General features: G+C 36.4%; 2 protein-coding genes across 4 annotated transcripts in view; one reads left to right on the top strand and one right to left on the bottom strand.

The window, feature by feature from the left end:
* Window positions 1-2,185: 2,185 nt before the first annotated feature.
* cnih4 (cornichon family AMPA receptor auxiliary protein 4) lies at window positions 2,186-10,297 on the bottom strand. Its single transcript, XM_048153341.1, has 5 exons — window positions 10,138-10,297; window positions 9,735-9,803; window positions 8,507-8,619; window positions 8,285-8,425; window positions 2,186-3,939 (listed from the first exon to the last, which is right to left on the bottom strand). Exons 1-5 carry the CDS (start codon window positions 10,204-10,206, stop codon window positions 3,912-3,914), a joined length of 420 nt encoding a protein of 139 aa, XP_048009298.1. The 5' UTR covers window positions 10,207-10,297; the 3' UTR covers window positions 2,186-3,911.
* Window positions 10,298-13,918: 3,621 nt separating this feature from the next.
* The window catches only part of fez2a (fasciculation and elongation protein zeta 2a), a 31,178-nt gene continuing 27,068 nt past the window's right edge, over window positions 13,919-18,028 (top strand). The window contains exons 1-3 of one of the 3 annotated variants that reach the window (XM_048153025.1): window positions 13,919-14,405; window positions 16,034-16,142; window positions 16,235-16,351. In XM_048153025.1, coding sequence (XP_048008982.1) covers window positions 14,095-14,405; window positions 16,034-16,142; window positions 16,235-16,351 — 537 coding nt within the window. In that variant the 5' untranslated portion in view covers window positions 13,919-14,094. The remainder of the gene's footprint in view (window positions 14,406-16,033; window positions 16,143-16,234; window positions 16,352-18,028) is intronic. The other 2 variants (XM_048153026.1, XM_048153027.1) reach the window with 2 other exon arrangements.

The following is an 18,028-nucleotide window of genomic DNA, read 5'->3' as shown; positions in this document are numbered from 1 at the left end:
AATATCTCCCTTTGCATTGAACTTTGAGAATCATAACTTTGCAGATGTTGTTTATGATCTAACAGCAAAATTACACACTAACAAAAGTGAAATCATAATCAACCACCCCTTTAATTCTAAACCTAGAAATAAGAAATGTACTACTTTTTTGTTTTCCATGAATGTGGATACACTGTATCAGTCAGAGTTATTATAGTTAACTAAAACCATAAAAAAATATATTTATATAAAGCTCAAGTTTTTAGTTATTTTAGTACATCAAATTAAGCTAAATGGAAATAAGACATTTTGACTTGTCAACTAGCTGAAATAAAATAAGTTTAAGGTTTTTTTGAAAGATTTAATTTCATCTAGTTGCCAAGGCAACATTTCATATTTCCATTTAGTTTAACTTGATGTACTAAAATAACTAAAAACTACAAGTGAAATAAACACTATGTAGACAAAAACTAATAAAAATGACACAAACAAAACAAAAATATAGCTGCAAGCAGTGATACAGGGTCAAGCAAAAACAGCAGAAATTGAATGTACATGAAAAACAGTTGGTTCAGAATTACAGGTGAGAATGAACTCAAAATGAACAGAAGTTCAGATGAGAATGAACACAGAATGTACAAAAACACACGTCTAATTCAAGACGAAGAAAGAACAATGCTTTCCCAGGTAATAAAGGAATTGAAATTACACATTATAAAATTGTGTGTAAAGTTATACCACCACGGGACTCAAACCCACAATCTCTGGGTCAGGTGCCCGTCACTCATCTCATTGCGCCACTGGACTATTTTTTTTTTTATTTGCTTCAATATGGTGGAGTCACATTGTTGGAAAATGACAAATTAGATATAGTCAGAATCGACATAAACTAAGGAACGTAATGACACAAAATATTTGAACTGTTTTCAAAAGCTGTAACCTTATATCTCTGGAACACTTGGTGGCGCTGTGTTCAGACGTCTCAGGTACCTTCAGTTCATGCTGATGATACCTACCGAAATGTGTGCCGATATGTCAAATTATTTTAAAGATATTGCAGTTTATATCAAAATGACAGCACGATGGTTTGTCCGATCCTGACAAAAATCAATATCCCGTAACTGGATTCGGCATGACACAAGGAATCCATAGACACCAAGATCATTGTTTTCTGATAAACTGTTCAAAAGTTATTAGCAAAAATAGCTAATAGCATTTTTCACTATTGTAATGGGCAGATTCATTTTTCTAGATCAAATATAGCAAATAATTGCTAATTACTTTTGACTAATAGGTGACACTGACACCAAATTAATCTGGTGTGGTCAGTGTTGGGAGACAATTTTTTTATATATTTTTTTTTTTTTGTGTGTGTGTGAGATTTTAGGTCAAACTGTTCAGAAGTAAAAAATAAAAAAAATAAATAAATAATAATAATAATAATTTCATGACCACTAGGTGGCACTATGCCAAAACTGTACAAGTACCCTCAAGTCATAGTTGTCATTATACACCAAGTTTGGTTAGAGTACACTAAAGCGTGGAGATGTAGCCTCACATCCATTTTGGCATAGTCTTCGTCAAATTTGTTTGTGCATCAATGTGCAATATTCAAGAATGATTTGATGACAACTTGATTTCCATGTTTTTTTGTTGCCATGCTCTGATGATCTGAGCCAATTTTTGTGAAAAATCGGAGGAACTGTTATGAGTTTGAAAAATAATTCAAAATGGTGGAAAAATGTATGAAGGAAAATGACATTAGCAATTGAATCGTCTTGAAAAAAATTGTTTCTAGCCAAAAGTTATTAGCATAAATGTGATAATTTGGACAGTTGGTGGCGCTAGAGGAATTTAGTTAGACTCCATAATTGCTATGGTTAATGTTCAGACTGTCTTCTATCAGTATGCCAAATTTCACAACTTTTTACCATATGACTAGACTTCAAGAGCGGAAAAAAACACTACTAACAGATACAATGGTGCCCCTAAATACTAAAACTTTAAAAATAAAAATAAAATCTATAATATATCAATGACATTTAAATAACACTGGTAGAATCACAATAGCAAATGCATTTAGGCATTCTGAAATTTTGAAAATATCCAATGTCATTTCCGTTCTCCATTTTCTCTGGGGGGGGGAAATCAATTTAGTTTTATAACAAAACTGGATTGCAATGACTTGAATATGAATTGTGAAAACTTGCTATTCATGATCATCTTTTTATTTAAGAAACCCCACAACCGCACATATGTAAAAAAACACAACTGATGACACTGATCTCACATGATTACAAACCAAAACCTTTCAAATAACTGTAGTACATCAAGACATGCCATTGAACAGGGCCATTCAACAAGCAGAACACTGACTGATGAAACTCCATTAACATCATGTGACACTATTTGGCTGGATGCTGAACCTCCACCACACACCCGCTTACCCAGCATTCATTAACCCTCAACATGCTGTCCTAAAGGTGAATCCGCAAAAAAAATGTCAATCACATTTCAAAATCGACAAAATAAAGATCTTGTCTAAAGAAAATGACACCCGTTTTAAGCACCATTAAGATGTTTTGTACTGTGACAATATTTCCATGACAGTCCATGCTCATCTCCACCATTACAAATATGTCCAGATTTTAAATCAGCAGGCAGCATATGATATACATTACACAAGTTCTGAGAATTATTACTGTAATTAGAATCACAGTTTAGAAAAAAAAAAATACTCAAAAGTAAAACATCCAGATGCACTGCATGTGTAATAAAAATTAAGGGGAATGCGATTAATTTTCATTAAAATACCATAAAAATATCTTAATGGTACTAAACAGAGGCTTCAGCTAATTTAAACAAAATATAATTTATTTATTTCGATTTTGGGGGCAAGTATGACCCGTTCACGACAAGGTTTGAGAGATTCACCCCTAATTTGACACTAACATCAGCAGATATCAGGTTGACTGATCTGACAAGACTTGAAGATGAAAAGCAGGAGCCACAAAAGTCATGAAATCTACACAAGCACAAGCCATTGAAATGTCAGAAGCAAATGCCTCAGATGTGATTCAGACAGGATCTGAATCAGAGAGGCTTGTGGGAACACATTAGCGCTTGTTCTGGTTATTCTAGTGGTCTGTTGAATCACGCTCCATTAAACTACAAACAATAAACACACAACTGCTCCAACAAAAGGCAAAGTGGATGTGGCAGAATATTAATGACTTGTCAGGAACATGTCTGGGTCATAAATCAAGATAAAAATGATACCTATATTTCAAACCACTCAGAGACATTATTTAGATGACAATTAAGCACATTTTGTTCTCAAATAGTCATTACCGTAATGCCAAAAATCCTGTTCTAATTGCAATAAAAAGAATATTTAAGACTTTGCACATCACAGTGACATCTGTTGTGCTGTTTTAACATTCTATTTTAAAACAACAGAACAAGCATGGAGTGTAATAAGAAAACAACAACAACAAAACCTCATCTGGACACATTATGGTAATGATGCTTAATTGTCATGAAAATAATTAATGCCTAAATGTCCTAAAACATGCTTAATCGTTAACATTATCGTTACGTGAATGTTGTTTTGTTAAGGTTCACCTGTGTGAGTGTGAGTGTGTGTGTGGCGGCGCTCTGAATCTCGCTTCAGTGAGTCACTGGGATTGTCCTGATGCTTCAGCCCTGAGAAGCAGTGCAAGATACAGAGAAATCAAACCGAAGTACAAGCACATGACTGCAGGACGGCGTGTGCCGCTCGTTCATCCGGGGTTTGTGGTCAGCAGACGTGGTGTTTCTGTGGGTAATGATGAGTGATGGGGCTGATCTTCTGATTGGGATTTATGAAGTTCTTCAAAAATGTAAAGGCCAGTTTATGATTTGGCAGTTTGTGTTGTGAAGACAGCTGCGGGTCAGTCGTTGATGAGCGCCAGGATCATGCTGAAAAACAGGAGAAACAAACCTTATTCACCACAAGATACACACACACACTTCCATGAGCGCTGAACTCCAGCAGACACCAGCGCTACAGCTCTTCTTAATAGCCGTTCGCTCTTTAACATTTAATCTGCCAACTAACACACTACTGGATTGAGACGGAGACTAGATTGTATGTTTTGTTGAATGTAGTATACATGCATGTGATTAGGGCTGAGCAAAAAAATCTATTTTTCGATTAATCGTTTTTTTTAAATGTGGTCGATACGATATCGATTTTCAAAAGCCACGTATTGAATTTTTCCGTATTTATTTCCACAAACATTGGACATAATCTGATTGGCCTTAATCTTATTACTAGTCTTCTCCACTAGACGTCATCCTCTTATTACAGGGGGGCCGGTGTCATTCATTTAGTGCTGAACATGGCGGACGCAGCTGCGTTCTGGACAGTTGAATGAACTGTCAGTTTCCCGATCAGGCCAGCGCTGCATGACCATGAAAGTTTATCATTTGTACGCATTTTCAAGCTTTGCCAATATAAGCATTCAAGTGAAAGAGAACTCGCGCGCGCTGTGCGAGACGTTTTGTGTGAGCGTTACACACACCCGAAGAGCTCAGTGCAGCGTGCAAATAAGACAATTAAAGGATTAGTCCACTTTTAAATAAAATTTTCCTGATAATTTACTCACCCCCATGTCATCAAAGATGTTCATGTCTTTCTTCAGTCAAAAAGAAATTAAGGTTTTTAATGAAAACATTCCAGGATTATTCTCCATATAGTGGACTTCAATGGAGCCCAAATGGTTGAAGGTCAAAATGACAGTTTCAGTGCAGCTTCAAAGGGCTTTAAACGATACCAGACGAGGAATAAGGGTCTTATCTAGCGAAACCATCGGTCATTTTTGAAAAAAATACAACTGTACAGTGGGTACGGAAAGTATTCAGACCCCCTTAAATGTTTCACTCTTTGTTATATTGCAGCCATTTGCTAAAATCATTTAAGTTCATTTTTTTTCCTCATTAATGTACACACAGCACCCCATATTGACAGAAAAACACAATTGTTGACATTTCTGCAGATTTATTAAAAATGAAAAACTGAAATATCACATGGTCCTAAGTATTCAGACCCTTTGCTCAGTATTTAGTAGAAGCACCCTTTTGATCTAATACAGCCATGAGTCTTTTTGGGAAAGATGCAACAAGTTTTTCACACCTGGATTTGGGGATCCTCTGCCATTCCTCCTTGCAGATCCTCTCCAGTTCTGTCAGGTTGGATGGTAAACGTTGGTGGACAGCCATTTTTAGGTCTCTCCAGAGATGCTCAATTGGGTTTAAGTCAGGGCTCTGGCTGGGCCATTCAAGAACAGTCACAGAGTTGTTGTGAAGCCATTCCTTCGTTATTTTAGCTGTGTGCTTAGGGTCATTGTCTTGTTGAAAGGTAAACCTTTGGCCCAGTCGGAGGTCCTGAGCACTCTGGAGAAGGTTTTCGTCCAGGATATCCCTGTACTTGGCCGCATTCATCTTTCCCTCGATTGCAACCAGTCGTCCTGTCCCTGCAGCTGAAAAACACCCCCACAGCATGATGCTGCCACCACCATGCTTCACTGTTGGGACTGTATTGGACAGGTGATGAGCAGTGCCTGGTTTTCTCCACACATACCGCTTAGAATTAAGGCCGAAAAGTTCTATCTTGGTCTCATCAGACCAGAGAATCTTATTTCTCACCATCTTGGAGTCCTTCAGGTGTTTTTTAGCAAACTCCATGCAGGCTTTCATGTGTCTTGCACTGAGGAGAGGCTTCCTTCGGGCCACTCTGCCATAAAGCCCCGACTGGTGGAGGGCTGCAGTGATGGTTGACTTTCTACAACTTTCTCCCATCTCCCGACTGCATCTCTGGAGCTCAGCCACAGTGATCTTTGGGTTTTTCTTTACCTCTCTCACCAAGGCTCTTCTCCCCCCGAAAGCTCAGTTTGGCCGGACGGCCAGCTCTAGGAAGGGTTCTGGTCATCCCAAACGTCTTCCATTTAAGGATTATGGAGGCCACTGTGCTCTTTGGAATCTTAAGTGCAGCAGAAATTTTTTTGTAACCTTGGCAAGATCTGTGCCTTGCCACAATTCTGTCTCTGAGCTCTTCAGGCAGTTCCTTTGACCTCATGATTCTCATTTGCTCTGACATGCACTGTGAGCTGTAAGGTCTTATATAGACAGGTGTGTGGCTTTCCTAATCAAGTCCAATCAGTATCAAACACAGCTGGACTCAAATGAAGGTGTAGAACCATCTCAAGGATGATCAGAAGAAATGTACAGCACCTGAGTTAAATATATGAGTGTCACAGCAAAGGGTCTGAATACTTAGGACCATGTGATATTTCAGTTTTTCTTTTTTAATAAATCTGCAAAAATGTCAACAATTCTGTGTTTTTCTGTCAATATGGGGTGCTGTGTGCACAAAAAAATGAACTTAAATGATTTTAGCAAATGGCTGCAATATAACAAAGAGTGAAATTGAAGGGGGCCTGAATACTTTCCGTACCCATTGTATATGCTTTATAAACAAATTAACGTCTTGTACGTGCTTCCACTTTCCGTATTCTACAAAAAGCATATGCTGTATGTTCTACGCCTTCCCTATTCTACTTAAGGAAAAAAAACTAAACTGCCGCCGCGTTCGTTCCGTGAGTAGACCTTGCATCCATGCATCTAAACGGACAAATTCACATAAATTTATCTCAAAAGCTCTGCCTTTGCGAGTATCTCGGTAAACATAATCAGTTACGGTTATGGTAAGCAGTAGAGAAAGAACGCATGCGTTTCATTATTGTATGTATCAGCGCATTAGTTTTAAAGTGATAGCCACCTAAAATTCCAGAAGCTGTCTGTGTTTTAATGTTAATCAAACTAAAGAGAAAATCACTCCGCTCTTCACTGAATAATGTTTTTGGAACTTTAATAAGGATTAACCTTTATTTGTTTTGTATAGTGAAGATTATATGCAGTGTTTATTTGTGCTATTGCTTTTAGCTTAATTATTTGTTCTTTTTTATTAATGACAGTTTACTTGTCTATACATGGGTCAAAAACAATAACTATTCTTTTCATTTATTATTTTTTTGTGGTGGGGCCAGTGAAAATTTATTGAATTCATAGAATAAAAAAAAAAAAATAAAAAATAAATAAATAAAAATAAAAAAAATCGAGCATCGAAATCGAATCGGCACATCTGAATCGATACCCAGCCCTACATGTGATCAACTAAGAACAAACCCCCCCCCCCCACTCAATATGATTTTATTATTATTATTATTATATTATTATTATTATTGTTGTTGATATATATATATATATATATATATATATATATACACACACACACACACACACACACACATTTATAAACTTGTTAGATGCAATTAACTGCCATGAATTAACCTGACAGCAAGTTATTTAAAATATTTTTAAATTAAAAGGAATATTACTATTGCAATAATACTATTTCTGTAAAATAAAGCACTTATTATAAATAATAATAATCATAAATGTTATTGTTGCTTATAGTAATAGAAATTATAGTAATTATTATTTAATATTTTAATTTAAAATCAAAGAAATATTGCCATTGCAATACTCCTATAGTAATAGTATTTAATGTAATAATAATAGCAATAATTATTGTTAATAATATTACTATGATTAAACTTTTGTTTTATCATTTAAATTAAAAGATTAAACATTTCCTAAGTCCCTATTTATAAAGTCTTTGATATTACTATTGCAATAATACTCTTATTTTACAGTAAAATAGTATTTAATAATGATAATAATAAATATTAATAATAATCCAAACAAATATTATTTTTAATAATAATAATATAATAATAATAATAATAATCACAGCCAATCAGGAGAGCGTGTGGGCGGAGTCTCCCTCAATGCACTCAAAGAAATTGAAAAAAATGAAATTCATAAATATTACCATTATTAAAAATACATACTGAGAGTGACTGAAACAATCTTTGTCATAGAATACACTTGTTTCTTCACATTGAGTTATTATTTGCTTTATTTTCAATATCTGATGTGAATTATCCACCGCCGCTTTCAGTACGGTATAAAGGTCACACAAAATGATATTCAAACTCACATTAGACACTTTTAACATTAAATAAAGCACATATTCAGCACCTGAGATTATTGCCATACTTTGCATGTTGTTGTTCGCGGCTGGTTAGGACAAAAACTCTGATTAACATGGAAAAGATACTTTTGTTGCGTGTCATGGTGCGTCTGGTTAGGACGTGGTGTAAGCTGCAATGTGGAGCAGAACTGAAAGCTTGTTTTTTACCTGTACAGGTAGATGAAGAAGCAGAGAAGGTGGAAGCCCAGTTTGATCATGGCTTCCTTCATATGGGACTTGAGCTGGCCTCTGTTGTGAATCTCTGTGGGATCGTACACTCCCATGTTCCCCATGGGGACCTTCACGTATCTGTTCACAGGTATTAATGACAGTGCTGGAGCATTCGTCAGGTTTATAAACACAATATTCTGTGTGATTCAGATAAATCACCTGTAAACGTTCCATGATGCCACAGGTAAGTTGAGCAGGAAGACGAACCAGTGCATGGACACCAGCATTAACACGGTCGCCAGAGCCTGACCGATCATCTCAGGGATGACCCACTAAACACAGAGCACAAACAAGGACTTCATTTACATTCAGAGGAATTTATTACAGATCATTTTCTACAAGTAGAGGCACTTTTGACAAACTGCCAAAGTCACATGATTTCAGTAAACAAACTGATTTGAAATTTCAATGGTTCACCACTGGAGGGCGATGATCTCTGTGAACCCAAAAATCATGCAGATTTACTGACATCGCCCCCCAGCGGCAAACCATTGAACAAGCATCTATGGGTTTTACCTGATCTCTGATCAGTTTTATACATTTGTAGACGTTTTAATGAGACATTAGTAGGGCTGGGTATTGACACAATTTTCACAATTCGATTCGATTACTATTCACATGCTTTCGATTATTTTGGATGTAGTATTTCAGTTACAGTACATGAAAAATCTCTCAACTAATGCTGTAAACTACACATGGGAGTCAGTTGGTACTACTATAATAATATTGAAGGTTAAATTAACTTATTTATATACAAACACATAAATTACACTCTATGATGTTTTTATTATAAATAAAAGTTTAGAATTACATAATCATATTTCTACTCCAATTCATTTTTTTGAAATATAAACATTAAAATCGCGGCTGTCATAACTGATTTATGCATTAAATATTGAAGAACATTAAAAATTGTAATGAATATGTAACGGTGCATAGCTATATTTATCTTTCTAGAGTTCACTTTTCTAGCTGACTAATGAGTTTATGGTGACTTTAGCTGAGCCATCCATGAAACAATCCCTGAAAACTGATAAAAGAACACATATTATACAGACACTTACTATTTAATGGTATTAGGTGATTAGTTAATTGCATTTGATAGATTATACTCTCAATTACACATTTACAGTGGGTTTGTAAAAGCTGTTTTTAATGTAGGGCCTGAGATTTTGTTGCATTTACACTGTTTTCACCAGCGTGTGGGGAACACAACATTAAATCATTTTACGAAGTTCAACTGATTCAAAGTTTTGAAAATAATACATTTATTAATTTTAATTAATATTACAGCATTTACTAATTATATATTCATTGACAATGATTAATAACAGTAATTTCATTGTATTAATGTAATTTCACGTTTAACTTCACAAGCCAGACTTACTTTGTTTAACTTGGAGCAGCAAGCTCGAGCATTGATGTAGTCACATTCCAGATCAGACAGAGTAATAATCTGAGCATGAGTTAGGGAAAGGACATAGATCACAAATAATGATTAATAACAATCTGTAATTGATTTAAAATTGAGCTGCCACCCTGTTATGAGCCATCCATCATCTGAAACAAGGCGAAATCACTATAATCTCACATTACGAGCTTCAATGAATCGTATTAAAGCATTGCAATGCAGAGAAAACATTATAAAGATAAATCATAAATGACAAACAAAAGCTAAACAATCCGCAATCACAGCCTGCAGCGAGCAGCTCCTGCTAACATCAACAACAACAACACAACAAACCCAGTGAAAGACATCTTCATTCATGCGAAACGATGATAAAGGATACGAAATAAACGGAGAGGAATATTAAAGCACAGCAGTCGACGAGTGATAAAATGAACACGGCTGCCTCCATTTTTGCGCTTCCGCTTTCACTGCTGCTGCTGTCGCTTCCGGGGCTGTTTCTTCTCTCGCGCTGAATCCACAGTGTCGACTCACAAGAGCGCCACCGTTCGGCGGAACCGAATCATTCACAAACACGACCAGAGCACGTGAAAGCTGCCTCAAAAAGAGTTTTTATGGCTTGAATGAAATTGAATGAAACACAAAATGCCTCAATAAACACAAAACTTAATACAATTTAAAAAAATCCAAACTGCAGCAAAAACATATACTATTAAAACTAAATAAATAAACAAAGATAAAAAAAAATACATTAAAGTCACCATGAAATCAAAATGGACCATTTTTTATGGAATATTGATTTTTATATATATCATATTATAAACATCATTGTTTTTTCTAAATTCATGTGACTCGTAATGGACCCTTTTCAGATTTCTGGGGTTCTCTAAACTACAGTGAATGGGAGGCGACAGCAAATATATTTTTTTGTATTGCATATGAATTTCCAAAAGAAGGAAAAAAACAGAGAGAGATTGATTACAGCAGTCAGAAGAGAGAAATATGGTATTTGCCATCACTCGCTCATCTGATATATTAGAAACACCCTCGCAACAGACGAAAATAAATTAAGGTTTTTGATGAAAACATTCCAGGATTATTCTCCATATAGTGGACTTCACTGGAGCCCAAATGGTTGAAGGTCAAAATGACAGTTTCAGTGCAGCTTCAAAGCGTTCTACATGATCCCAGACGAGGAATAAGGGTCTTATCTAGAGAAACCATCACTCTTTTCTAAAAAAAAAAATTTAAAATGATATACGTTTTAACCATAAATGCTCATCTTGAACTAGCTCTCTTCTTCTTCTCTATTTAAATTCCGGCAGTGTAGACGCTGCTAAGTGTATTACTGCCCTCCACAAGTCAAAGTTTGAAGTAATTGTCATATACAATATGCTAGTGCAAGTATATTACAATTAGTTCAAACTTTGACCTGAGGAGGGCAGTAATACACTTAGCAGTGTCTACACTGCCGGAATTCTAATAGAGAATAAGGTGGTTAATTTTATGGTTAAAACGTATAAAATTTTATTATTTTTTTTTTTTTAGAAAATGAGTGATGGTTTCTCTAGATAAGACCCTTATTTCTCATCTGGGATCATTTAAAGCCCTTTGAAGCTGCACTGAAACTGACATTTTGAACTTCAACCATCTGGGCTCCATTAAAGTCCACTATATGGAGAATAATCCTGGAATGTTTTCATTAAAAACCTTAATTTCTTTTCGACTGAAGAAAGAAAGACATGAACATCTTGGATGACATGAGTAAATTATCAGGAAATTTTAATTTGAAAGTGAACTAAAGGTGCTACAGAGGATGTTTTGTTTTATACATTTTTGCAATATTACTTGAAACTGTCTTTACTAACTGATAAAAGACTATTTATTAGGTGCACTGAAAGGAATAATATTAATATACATAATCTGTGCACGAGGTAGGGCCTTAAAAACATCAGCCAATCGTTTATGCGATCATCGCGTAAACGATTGGCCCTCTGGCTTGTCAATCACTGCCGTGACATTCCTTGTGAGAGACGTGCGCGCTCCAGTAACTTTCCACAGGCGCCGCATGCAATGTTTTTTTCAGGAGTAACAATGCAGATTATGGGTTACCTGCGGTGAGTCCGACATAATGAATCCACTATCACAACACAGCGAATCGCGGTGGTAAACACTCGTGTTCCAATACTCGTGCACGAGTTTTGGGAGGCGTTCCCTTGAAACGAGCTGTGAAGGAGGGGGGTTGTTCTTACGCATGCGCTCATTTAAAAAACTCAGTAACAGTCTTTGGTTTTTCAGTCGACGAAAAGATCCTCTGTAGCACCTTTAATCCCTTTTTTGTCATTTACTGCCAAGGTGAAGAAATAAGATATAAAAAACTTCACTAGATTTGCGATGTTGATAACTGTGGAAACGCATCATCACAGTTTGCGAAAAGGCTCATCTTTAATCAAAATAATCCCATCTTGCAGTGACATCTCTACTCTGAAGACGAGGGCGGGGCAACCTGTCACTCACATGAGATCCACCAATAACAAACCACAACCATCCAATCAATTCCCCACAGACAAAATCAAGTCCCGGCCTACATTTGTTCTTGTTTGAGAAGCGGTTTCACTTTTCGACCAACCAGACAAATTCTCACTCTAAATTCTCTTAATGATCAGTACTCGACTCACTACGAAGAGGAGAAAAATCGGATTATGGCTTCAGTGAATTCGAGAAACACTCTGAATGATTTTACCATTTGTGAATTATTCAGGGCAGTTTTATGAACAATTTCAGTTACTTCATTGACAAGATTTGACAAAAAAAAAAAGGTTAATTCATGCTTCATCTGGACATGGTCTAGTAGGGGAGAGTGGGGTAAGATGAGCCAGTGGGTAAGTTGACCCACCCCCTGTATCTTGGCAACCATACCATTTTATTGTCATGTGACCATATATTTTAGAACCACCCATCATTTCTGCCAGACTGTGAAAAGGAGAAGCACATGGGAGGAGTGGAAGTCGCTTATTTACTTTAAAAACTGTTTTTGGCTTGTCAAAGTAAAATTTTAACATAACAGATGCAATGGCCGTTTCATCAAAGCAAATTTGTCCAAGTCTAAAACAATTTATGATGAATATTGGTGATTTAGCAGCATATAAAACCATGCAAGTCATTTGATTCTGAATGGGTAAGCTAGAAAGCTTTTCCTAAAATGGCAGCTATGGGGCAAAGTGAGCCAAATGCTGTGGGGTAAATTGAGCCAGCATTTTAACTTACCCCACCATAAGGCACTGAATTTAAGTTAAATCTGAGGTATAAACTGGTGTCATTTCAATGTAATATTATGCAACTGGTTTAGTTTTGTTACAATCACTGAAGGGCAGAGACACTGAACGTAGATAGGAAAGGTGTTTATTTTCACAACCAGATGAACAACACTTAAACAGGTGAGAGAATGGCAAATCTTCAGAGGAGTGGTAATGAATGTAATGGTTATACTGACCTTTATATTGAAGGACAGGTTACATCTTTGGTGTTCAACATATTGTTTCAGAAATGCAAACAATTAAACATACTGAAATTTCGACTTCATTTGGTTGGTTTTATGTTGTTTAAGTTAGCTTTTAAAAAAGAAATATGAATATTTGTAAAAGGAAATTTGATTATTAAATTAGTTTTTAAAATAGGTACATTATCTTTATAATTTCACATGGGTTTGATTCAGATTCAGTTAGATGGTCAGTTTACACCCACCTACTGACTCGGCTCAACTTACCCCTAACCTGGGAAAACTTTTTTTATAAGAAGCCATATTTTTAGAGACCTTTGTCATAGATGTATTCTGATCATTTAAAATGATAGGAAACATCCTGAAATTACTTTAAATACTTTCATTGTACTTCTGCCTCATTTTACCTTATCTTGAGGACCACATAAGTAAAAAATGGCTCATCTTACATTGCAAGCGCTGGTATTTCCATTTCCATGCAGAGTTTATTAGTAGCCTATTTGTAAACATTTTCACTTCGTTACATTATAAATTTCTTACACTGGTATTTACATCAAATATTTAAGAACTGGTGTGGTTTACAATCCAATGCTGCAGCAATACTAGCACTGATGCAACTCTAGTAGGCAAGTTTACCAGTTGCTCATTAATATTAATTACGCAACGTGACGCTCATACAACGGCTTTACCTAATTGGCTGCAAAGCGTACGCTGGCTCTGAAGGTTTTTACGCGCCGCCAGTATGTTCTAATTAATATTCATGAGCTCGGCTTTTGCCGTAGTAGGGTTCGTAATTTGGTCCGTATCTTTTTAGAGCAGAGCGTCTCTCTATTTGCAGTTATGGCGGAGCCTTCAGCGCAGAGAGATGATGGTGAGTGGCAAGATTTCAACGCGTTCAAGGGCGGAACGGGACGGAATATCCATCTGGAGCGGGTTCACGTGAGCGCTGAAGAGATGTCGCTGCTGCTGGATGGAATTTCAGATCCCGAGAGCGCGCTTGAGAATGCGATGAGCTCTTACACATGCACAGATGAGATCATCAAACACTTCGACGAGAAGTTACAATCATGCTTCCAAAATATAGACTCCAAACCGGACGCAGTATATCCAGTGAGGCCAATAAGCGAGGATACGACTCTGAAATGTGACGAGTAAGTCAACAAAAGCATGCATTAGTGTAAAATCATCATGGTTGCTATTTTCATCAGTGGACCATCGAAGGAATGATGTCCGACAGGGCATATACAGCGTGGATCAAATGCATTAAGCTTCATTTTTGTGGCATTTGCATTGCATTGTTTACAGATGATAGAGTTTGATTATTAGTTATTATAACGGAGTAGGAATGGTCAGCATGAATAATTCCTGTGCATCAGCAGAGGTCACGTGACTGGATGTTGTTTACTGTCTCTTGTATACAGGCATGCTTTATCAGAGACAGCCAAACAGAATTGTAAACAGTTGTATAGTAATAGTCTAATCATAGTTACAGGAGTCCCAAAAAATATTTGGACTCTTAAGACAGAAATAACACAGTAAGTGTCACATTAAATTGATCTAAAGTCACAGAAAAGACATTTATAATGTTACAATAGATTTCTGTTTCAAATAAATGCTGTTTATCGAACATCATTAATTTGTTTTATTCATAACTGAAATATTTGGACATTTAACACTTAATTTAACACATAATTACATTAAAAATGATTGTGAATACAAGTAGGGTAAGTGCAAATGCATATAAACTAAGTTATCAGGCTAATCGGGTATCTGTATGCTATTCTTGTTTTTAAGCTAATACAGACATAAATGGTCGTTATATCTATAGTCTTTGTTATAATGTAGTTGAAACAGTGTTTATCATATCATGATTTTGTAGTAAGTGACCCTTCGCCAGGAGTTTGATTGACAGGCGATCTAACCAATCATAACGCCGAATCCGCCATTTTGTCCGACAAAGCAGTCCGGAGTAGACTAACCTCGGTGGACTTGAACTTGAAAAATGGTGTGTACTGACGTCTTTCCACGTTTGAAACAACATTCCTTCTGATGTTCATTCATGTTTATTTGATGCTATAAGTTAACTAGTGAGAAGAGATGATCGGTTCACGAGCCACTTGAGCTGAGGTGCTACAGCGATCTGTCACGACACATTAAAGAGCCACAAAACGTTTTTTATTGTTCGAATCTCTTTAAAAAATTACACAGCTTGAAAGCTGGGGGGCAGGTCTTTGCGAAGGGTCAACTAACTAAGGGGGGCGGGTCTTTGCGAAGGGTCAATTGTAAACAGGCAGTAAAGAGAGTGCCTATTAAAAGCAATTTGATCCAATGGGATCGCATGGGGTCCTAATGGAGACCCGATTTCGGGGGACCCAATTTGTCACTACACCGAATTTTTGTAGCCCATGGTTGCACATGCGCATTTAATTTTTTTAGTTTGTCCGCAAGGTGGCAACCATGCCCTGGGGATGTCGATTCACACGGTAGTCAGAACAGACCAGAACACATGCAAGCTACAGCGACAATGGAGGCCTATATAGACGAGAGATTGTGTGAAGAGGTCAGAAAGTACATTCATTTATACAACTCTAGCATGAAAGAATACAAAAATATTTACATGGGTTGTAACTCGTGGCGAGAGATTGCTCAAAACTCCGTGTGCGTCGGATGCCTGTGTACTCGTATGAGTCAAATGAATTATACTTTGCAAGGCTGTGCGTTCAACTGTGCAAAAAAAGAAAGTATACCCAGGGCTTTATACTCTCTCTTCTCCATTAAGGATCTGGAACGCTCTCACGGATAACTATAGCAACGTCATGCCAGTGGACTGGAATCAGTCTAGAGTCCGATCGCTTCACCTCTCAACGCTGAGCCTTGAAGACAGACCGGTGAGTCTGAATCCAGAACCTGTGTTGGTGCTGTTTACTCCCAATGATAGGATTCAGACTAAATTTATGCTTACTCTTCGTCATACCATCAGCGGATGGAGAGTGTGAACCTGGATCTGTCCGATGATGAGGACCTGAGGGAGCAGATGGACACGCATTCCATCATTGTGTCCTGTATCAATGAGGAGCCGCTGCTCACTGCTGAACAGGTGTGGACTGAACCTCACTCATCACTGCTGACCAGAAAACAGTTTATGAATTATTTCAGTTCATTCAAAGAAATGTACAGCCTTCCACTATGGAAGCTCGTTTCTGCCACGGAATAAAAGAAAGGTAATTGTGCCATTTCTCCTCACAATTCTGACTTCTCCTCACAATTGCAAGTTTATGTCTTGCAATTCTGACTTAATTTATTAAAATTCTGCAATTGTGACTTCTTAACATAAACTTGGAATTGCGAGTTATAAAGTCTGAATTGCGTGATATAAAGTCTGAATTGTGAGATATAAACTCGGAATTGCGAGTTATAAAGTCTGAAATGCGTGTTATAAACTCGGAATTGCGTGATATAAAGTCATAATTGTGAGATATAAACTCGGAATTGTGAGTTATAAAGTCAGAATTGTGAGATATAAACTCGGAATTGCGAGTTATAAAGTCATAATTGTGAGATATAAACTCGGAATTGCGTGATATAAAGTCTGAATTGTGAGATATAAACTCGGAATTGTGAGTTATAAAGTCAGAATTGTGAGATATAAACTCGGAATTGCGAGTTATAAAGTCATAATTGTGAGATATAAACTCGGAATTGCGTGATATAAAGTCTGAATTGTGAGATATAAAGTCTGAATTGCGTGTTATAAACTTGGAATTGCGTGATATAAAGTCATAATTGTGAGATATAAACTTGGAATTGCGAGTTTTAAAGTCATAATTGTGAGATATAAACTCGGAACTGCTTGATATGAAGTCTGAATTGCGTGTTATAAACTCGGAATTGCGTGATATAATGTCTGAATTGCGTGTTATAAACTCGGAATTGCGTGATATAAAGTCTGAATTGTGAGATATAAACTCGGAATTGCGTGATATAAAGTCTGAATTGCGTGTTATAAACTCGGAATTGCGTGATATAAAATCAGAATTGTGAGATATAAACTCGGAATTGCGAGTTATAAAGTCAGAATTGTGAGATATAAACTCGGAATTGCGTGATATAAAGTCAGAATTGTGAGATATAAACTCGGAATTGCGTGATATAAAGTCAGAATTGTGAGATATAAACTCGGAATTGCGTGATATAAAGTCAGAAATGTGAGATATAAACTCGGAATTGCGTGATATAAAGTCAGAATTGTGAGATATAAACTCGGAATTGCGAGTTATAAAGTCAGAATTGTGAGATATACACTCGGAATTGCGTGACATAAAGTCAGAATTGTGAGATATAAACTCGGAATTGTGAGTTATAAAGTCATAATTGTGAGATATACACTTGAAATTGTGAGTTATAAAGTCTGAATTGCGTGATATAAAGTCATAATTCTGATATATAAACTCGGAATTGCGAGTTATAAAGTCATAATTGTGAGATATAAACTCGGAATTGCGTGAAATAAAGTCATAATTGTGAGATATAAACTCGGAATTGCGAGTTATAAAGTCATAATTGTGAGATATAAACTCGGAATTGCGAGTTATAAAGTCATAATTGTGAGATATAAACTCAGAATTGCGAGTTATAAAGTCAGAATTGTGAGATATAAACTCAGAATTGCGTGATATAAAGTCATAATTGTGAGATATAAACTCGGAATTGCGAGTTATAAAGGCAGAATTGTGAGATATAAACTCAGAATTGCGTGATATAAAGTCTGAATTGC

The sequence above is a fragment of the Megalobrama amblycephala genome, linkage group LG13 (genome assembly GCF_018812025.1).
Source record: "Megalobrama amblycephala isolate DHTTF-2021 linkage group LG13, ASM1881202v1, whole genome shotgun sequence".
NCBI classification, from domain to species: domain Eukaryota; kingdom Metazoa; phylum Chordata; class Actinopteri; order Cypriniformes; family Xenocyprididae; genus Megalobrama; species Megalobrama amblycephala.
This window is presented reverse-complemented; position numbering and strand designations above follow the sequence as displayed.

Bases quoted from the DNA above. Each gene is read 5' to 3' on its own strand.
- cnih4 (XM_048153341.1), bottom strand. From the start codon at position 10,206: ATGGAGGCAGCCGTGTTCATTTTATCACTCGTCGACTGCTGTGCTTTA. The intron at 9,804-10,137 runs GTATCCTTTATC...ACTCATGCTCAG, and splicing joins TATTCCTCTCCGTTTATTTC to ATTATTACTCTGTCTGATCT. The intron at 3,940-8,284 runs GTAAAAAACAAG...CCTGTTTTTCAG, and splicing joins TTCTTCATCTACCTGTACAG to CATGATCCTGGCGCTCATCA.